General features: G+C 45.9%; 1 protein-coding gene across 1 annotated transcript in view; it reads left to right on the top strand.

The window, feature by feature from the left end:
* The first annotated feature begins 4,435 nt into the window (after positions 1-4,435).
* Positions 4,436-7,500, top strand: part of LOC144513284 (complement C3-like) — a 45,143-nt gene continuing 42,078 nt past the window's right edge. The window contains 4 exon segments of the mRNA XM_078244315.1: positions 4,436-4,512; positions 6,205-6,400; positions 6,539-6,701; positions 6,866-6,939. Coding sequence (XP_078100441.1) covers positions 4,436-4,512; positions 6,205-6,400; positions 6,539-6,701; positions 6,866-6,939 — 510 coding nt within the window.

Raw genomic sequence — 7,500 nt, 5'->3', positions numbered from 1 at the left:
CAACCCTCACGGTCCCTCAGATCACACACCGTTTGTTTCACTATCTTTGTGGGGACCCGTCATTGACATAATGCATTCCCTAGCCCCTTACCCTAACCTTAACCATCCCAACTAAATGCCTAACCTTAACCCTTACCCTCACCCTAACCAGAACCTTAAAACCTTATTGTCCTAAATATGACATTGTGGGGATATGGCTATTAGGTATTTCATGGTGTGATGATGTTTATAGGTCGAATATGTTTGTGTTCTTGCTTTGAAGTCTTTGGGTTTTTCTATAAACATTTCAAAACAGTGAATTATGCAAGATCCAGGGTACAAGCGGCCGAAATGGGTTTCCTCAGGAGGGTAGCTGGCGTCTCCCTTAGAGATAGGGTGAGAAGCTCAGTTATCCGTGAGGAGCTCGGAGTAGAGCTGCTGCTCCTTCACGTCGAAAGGAGCCAGTTGAGGTGGTTCGGGCATCTGGTAAGGATGCCCCCTGGACGCCTCCCTAGGGAGGTGTTCCAGGCACGTCCAGCTGGGAGGAGGCCTCGGGGAAGACCCAGGACTAGGTGGAGGCACGTCCAGCTGGGAGGAGGCCTCGGGGAAGACCCAGGACTAGGTGGAGGGCACGTCCAGCTGGGAGGAGGCCCCGGGGGAGACCCAGGACTAGGTGGAGGGACGTCCAGCTGGGAGGAGGCCTCGGGGGAGACCCAGGACTAGGTGGAGGCACGTCCAGCTGGGAGGAGGCCTCGGGGAAGACCCAGGACTAGGTGGAGGCACGTTCAGCTGGGAGGAGGTCTCGGGGAAGACCCAGGACTAGGTGGAGGCACGTCCAGCTGGGAGGAGGACTTGAGGAAGACCCAGGACTAGGTGGAGGCACGTTCAGCTGGGAGGAGGTCTCGGGGAAGACCCAGGACTAGGTGGAGGGATTATATCTCCAACCTGGCCTGGGAACGCCTCGGGATCCCCCAGTCGGAGCTGGTTAATGTGGCTCGGGAAAGGGAAGTTTGGGGTCCCCTGCTGGAGCTGCTACCCCCGCGACCCGACCCCTGCAGGTACATCTAGGGTAAGCTTGTCTTAATATCATGGGCATTGACAGACGAAGCTCTTCTCTCTGTGGCCAAAATAAAAATGATGGAACAAGCTTTGGATGTAGCATGTCAAGGGTAGTTCCCAATGTTCTGCTTGCTGTCGCTATCGAGATTTGGAAGAGAACACTAAGTAGAGCAAGGGACAGGTTCATTTTCATCTAATAAGAGTTAGAAGAAGTTGTTGGAAAGGAGAGAGGGTTGCGTGTGTCGTAACACTACATAAAACTACTCGCAGCTTGGCAAACGTGGGGAGTCCAGTCAGTGCTTTCACTTTTAGATCGTCATTTGCTAAAGCCTGTTCGTCCAGTGTTCCTAGATCGGTTCCTACTGCAGGTTTCCTCCCTGAGGTCGTCACAGTCCTGCTGTAGCGTTGCAATGGCATCTTTGCAGTGATTGCTGAAACACTGTTGTGCTACAGGCTCTCCTGATGACCGTTCCAAGAGGACATCCACAGCATCCTGTTTCTTTTCTGCCTCCATCCTCTTTCTGCTGCATTCTGCTGTGCAGCTCGTACCTTTTGTTTTACAAGGACACAATGAGATTTTTTTATCACATATATAGAACTACTGTTGTAAAATATGTATTACATTTGGTTATACTTTGCTGTGCAGGGAGATAAACTAATAATTAACTGTTAAGAAAGAATTAAATACGAGAGTGACGCATAATAGAAAAAAACAACACTAGATGCAGCAAAAACAGCCTTATTATACATTATACAACATTCAAAGTCAAACCTTTCCATGTCTTTCTCCCTTTTCCTCTTTGTGGTGGCAGGGGTGTGAGAGAAGACAGATGAAACCCAGCCAGGGGACAGCAGCTCATCAGATTTGGCACCTGAAATAATGGTTATGGTATTTAGCAGACGCTTTTGTCCAAAGCGACATACAAATAACAACAATTAAGTTAAGTTTAACACTGGTTAAAAGGAGACAGATAAGACGAGGCGTTACAGATATACATCGTAACGCTGGCTGCACAGATGATGCAGACGCAGACCGCTACGATTGACTGACACACACACACACACATTGTTAAAATCATACGCTGGACGCTTTATTGGTGTTTCTACATGGGTTTAATTAATGATCGAGCTATAATAAGACCACGTCGTTCACAGTGGTTGGTGAAAACTGGGATATTCTAGCGTCCCAAGACAGCTTTTGTCGGGACTCGGGACTGTCCCGGTCAAACCGGGACGTCTGGTCACCCTATATCAGATATTACAAACCTCAAAACGACATACCTTTGATGAAATGATCACTGCACAGACGCGTATACTGTGAAGGTTGCCAGGTCCCATTTCCTGAAACGGTTGCACGTCTGATAGCCTGTATAGAGTTGTCTTCTCTCTGGATTCTCCTTATCAGATGGGATCCGGTAAAAACATAACCCCGGCTTCTCTCCTCGGCGGTTAGTGCAACCAATCCCACAACAACTATCTGGCATATCGTTTAACACCAACTTTGGTGTGGTAAAACTGGCGAGGTTTCGTTGCTAGGAGAATGATGTTCTTGCCCGCCAGCCAGTAGTTGTGACGTCACGTGCAAAGTATGAATATGTTTGCTTATGTGTTAAGTATACTGAGTCAGCAGGCTCAGAATAAGATTTACAATAGACCTTGTGTTGTCTTCTGGTCGACTCTGCACTTGTTGTCCTTCTGGGCCAACGTTAACACTTTTTGTGAGCGTTTTTTAAAATATTTTTGACACATTTTCTGACGTTTTTGTCACTCTTTTTCATCACATTTTTCAATGTTTTTGTCACTTTTTTGCCACGTTTTCAATGCTATTTTTCACTAAGAATACAATGGTTAACAGTCAAAGGCCTTGGACAGATCAATGTAGACGGATGGACAGTAATGCTTGTTGTCAATGGCTGCCGTGATGTCGTTAATGACCTTGAGGGTAGCCGTGGTGCAGTGGTGCAGCCATGACCAGCACGGAAGCCAGATTACGTAACGGAAAAGACACGGTGGGATTCGAGATGATGGTAATGTGTTTATTTACCAAGCTTTCAAAGACTTTCGAAAGACAGGGTAAGATGGAAATGGGTCTATAGCAGTTTGGGTCAAGGGTGTCTACCCCTTTGAAGAGAGGGATGACTGCGGCAGATTTCCAATCTCTGGGAATTTATGAAAATGCGAGAGGTAGGTTAAACAGGTTGGTAATGGGGGAAGCAATTATATTTGCAGACAATTTTAGGAAGTTGGGGTCCAGGTTGTCTAGCCGAGCTGATTTGTGTGGTTCCAGACTTTGCAACTCTCTCAACACATCAGCTGTCAGGATTGGGGTAAAGGAGAAGCGTGGTGGGGGGTGCGGACGTGTAGCTACAGGGGATGTAGAGCAGTTTGCTGGGTGGCCGGCCGCCACGTGGAAAGCATGACCGGCTTCAGAGAAATGCTTATTGAAGTTCTCTAATATCGTAAACTTATCGGTGGTGATATTATTATTACCTGATTTCAGAGCCGTGGGCAGCTGGGAGGAGGTGTTCTCGTTCTCCATCATTTGAACAGTCTCCCAGAACTTTTTAACGTTGGCGCTGCAAGAGCCAAATTTCAGTTTGAAGTAGTGAGCCTAAGCTGCTCGGACTACCTGAGTGTACCAGTTCCTGGATTCTTTGAAGACTTGTATGTAATGGGGGTTGCTCGAGGCTAATGTTGTTCGCCACAGGATATTTTTATGTTGAGGAAGGTCAGCTCTGGAGTAAACCAGGGGCTGTATCTACTCTTGGTTCTAAACTTTTTAAATGGGGCATGCTTATTTAGGGCAGAGAGGACATCCAGGCATCCTCCACTGTCGGGATGAGGTTAATGCTCTCCCAGGCTACAAGGTTCAGGTCAGACAGAAAGGCTTGTTTGCAGAAGTGTTTTAGACAACGTGACAGAGATAAGTAGTGGGTGTTTGGCCGCGGACCCATTATGGATGCATGCAATCAGGCAATGATCCCTGAGATCCTGGTTAAAGACAGCTGGGGTGTATTTAGAGGGCAGGTTGGTCAGGACAATATCTATGAGGGTGATTGTTGTATCTCGTAGGTTCATTTATAATTTGTGTGATGTTGAGGGCATCAAGCTTAGCAAGTAGAGAGGCTGGGGGGGGTTGAGCATATCCAGGTTTAAATCTCCTAACAATAAAAATTCTGCAGTTAGATGGGGGGGCGATTAGTTTCAACAGTTTCTCAACTGCTGCTGGGAAATCATGTGTGGGTGTGTGCTTGTGTTACACGTGTAGAGAAATACTTTGGGAGGAGGGCGGGCGAGACAGTAGTGAGGCGCAGTGGAGGATGTGGGGGGGTTGTAGTGGATATAAGGATGGTGCTGCAGAGCGACAGTCTACAGTGGATCAGGATCAGGCTGAAGGATGAGTAGGACTCTGCTGTGGCTGCTGGCCTCTCTGGCCTTTGTCTCTCTGACTTCTCTGGCTGATGGTACTCCATTGTAAGTAGATCTGCATTACCTTCACACCCCCCATGTGCTTTAGTTAATTCACACAGAGCTAAAATATATAGTTTGTTTGTTCGTTAATCTTCCTGATCAATTTATTATTGGTTAAACTGCAATAGGTGCAACACAAATATCTAGGGTCCTCTGCATGTATGTTCCATTAAAACAGTGTATGGATGGAAATATTAGTTTAACTTGTGTCTTACATAATAAGAAGTTGAGTCCAGTTTGCAGTTTGTGTCACACAAGTCAAGGTAATGTCATCTTTGAAATGATGCCAACGATGGCCTCATTCTTGTTCAGAGTTTGCGCAACGATGCATTAAGCCAGACGGAGCAAAAGTCTAGAGGCATGATGAAATGTTGTTGATCCAGAACTGGATCTTCATCAAGGTAATCAATAGATCACTCATTGTGTGTGAAGTCCATGCTGGAGCTTATGATCGTAATGCGGGGGGGGGGGGGACATTTACATTGCACAAAATTATGTTAAAGGGGTGGTTCAGAATTTTGGACATAGGACCTAATTTCCAAGTGAGCCAGTGTGTTATTTATCAGTGGAGACAGTTTTCAACACGTTTCATCCAGTCCTTCCAGCTGCAGAGCTAGCTGGTGCTAGGCTAGCTGGTGCTAGGCTAGTGCAAGTCAACAGCATCTGCTAGCCTGCCATTAAAAGCAGTCTTACACACTCCACAGTCCACCCAACGCAAATAAATTACAACACCAGAATATCGATGTAAATGTCTGTGTTGATAGAATAATGTTAGGAATAAAACTATATATATATAACCCTTGCATCTCAACGATCACATTACATTTTGAGGGACTAGTTTCTGAGTAGCAGTGGAATTTTACTTTGCTCCAGTTAGTAGTACTGTGCCGAAAAGTAAGTGGTGGGGGCAGTGGTGGCCTAGAGGTTAAAGAAGCGAGCTTGTGACCGGGAGGTCGTTGGAATGAATGAATCTCCAGACCGACATAATAAAATCTGGGTGGGGAAAGTGAAAGAGCAGCACTTGTCCCTCCCTCATCACCACCACTGAGAAGAGCAAGGCCCTTAACCCCAACCGCTCCAGTGGAGCTGCTCAGTGGCCAGCAGATCAGACTGTGGTAGTACTGGGCAGCTTCCAGTATGAATGTGATCAGACTGTGGTAGTACTGGGCAGCTTCCAGTATGAATGTGATCAGATCAGACTGTGGTAGTACTGGGCAGCTTCCAGTATGAATGTGATCAGACTGTGGTAGTACTGGGCAGCTTCCAGTATGAATGTGATCAGACTGTGGTAGTACTGGGCAGCTTCCAGTATGAATGTGATCAGACTGTGGTAGTACTGGGCAGCTTCCAGTATGAATGTGATCAGACTGTGGTGGTACTGGGCAGCTTCCAGTATGAATGTGATCATATCAGGTCAGACTGTGGTGGTACTGGGCAGCTTCCAGTATGAATGTGATCAGACTGTGGTAGTACTGGGCAGCTTCCAGTATGAATGTGATCAGACTGTGGTAGTACTGGGCAGCTTCCAGTATGAATGTGAAACTGTGTGAATGTGACAGATCGTCGTTACAAATGAGAAATTATTCACAATCGCGGTTGTTAATGTTTGTCAGTACATAAACATCATAAACAGCATGTGGTCACTTCTGCACATTGACTACAGTATATTCACATCAATATCTTGCTCTCTTGCAGGAAGGTGATGTCTTCCCCCAACTTGTTGCGGGTAGGAACAGCAGAAAACATCTTTGTGGAGTGTCAAGACTGCAACGGGGAAGACATCTCGGTCGTCATCAACGTGATGAACCATCCAACCAAAAGCACAAAGCTGACCTCCACATCTGTGACCCTTACCAGTGAAAGAAACTTCCAGGAGCTCGGACAAATAACGGTAAATGAAATACTGTCACGCTGTATATGCATGTTACTGTAACTTGACATCAATTACTAACACGACCAGAAATAATCTAGAAATGAATCCAGAAATGTCCATCCTGATGCACATACTGCTCATCATACTGGTCTTCAGATCCCTGCTGACAGATTCAGTAAGGATCCTACCATGAAGCAGTATGTGTACCTGCAAGCTCAGTTCCCGGACCACCTGCTGGAGAAAGTCGTCATGGTGTCCTTCCAGTCCGGGTACATCTTCATCCAGACTGACAAGACCCTCTACACCCCCAACAGCAAAGGTGAGTTCAATACTGAGCTGCATAACTGTTAAGAAACACACTTACTTCTGTGTTTTTCCCAAATAATAAATGATTGTACTGTAAATTACAGTACAACGAATCCCTCTTTTTACACCTTCCTCCAACCTTCAGCAGCAGAATCAAGCTCTTTCTTTCTCTGTCAGTTCATTTCAGGATGTTTGCAGTGACGCCCAGTATGGAGAGGCAAACTGAGGCTTCTATTGCCATCGAGATTGTGGTATTGTGTTTTATCTTTGATGAGCACAGATTGTAATGTTATATAGTCAGCTGTAACTGAGAGCATGAAACCTCTTAAAGCGCCCATATTCTGCTCATTTTCAGGTTCATTATTGTATTTTAAGGTTGTACCAGAATAGGTTTACATGGTTTAATTTTCAAAAAACACCATATTGTTGTTGTACTGCACAGCTCTCTCTCACTGCTGCAGATCCTCTTTTCAGCTGGTCTCTGTTTTAGCTACAGAGTGAAACCTCTCTTCTTCTACTTCTTCTGTACTATCTTTGATTGGACTTGCACATGCTCAGTAGCTCAGATGTAGATCATGTCAGCTAGCTAGCTCCATAGACAGTAAAAGAAAGGCTGTTTCTCCACCTTCAGTCAGTTACAAGGCAGGATTAGCTGGGAGACTTCTTCTAAATGAGGGCGCACATGGAAGTAGTTCTTTAGTAGATTATGGTGAACTGGTGTGTGTTGTAGCAGTGTTTTGCTATTGAAAACGAGGTAGCATGCTAGCGTTAGCGTTAGCATGCTAACGCTACGAGCTAACGGTTGCGGTTAG

This window comes from Sander vitreus, unplaced genomic scaffold, assembly GCF_031162955.1.
Source record: "Sander vitreus isolate 19-12246 unplaced genomic scaffold, sanVit1 ctg201_0, whole genome shotgun sequence".
Taxonomy (NCBI): Eukaryota; Metazoa; Chordata; class Actinopteri; order Perciformes; family Percidae; genus Sander; species Sander vitreus.
Note: the sequence above shows the minus strand (reverse complement) of the source record. Positions and strands in the feature narration are given on the sequence as shown.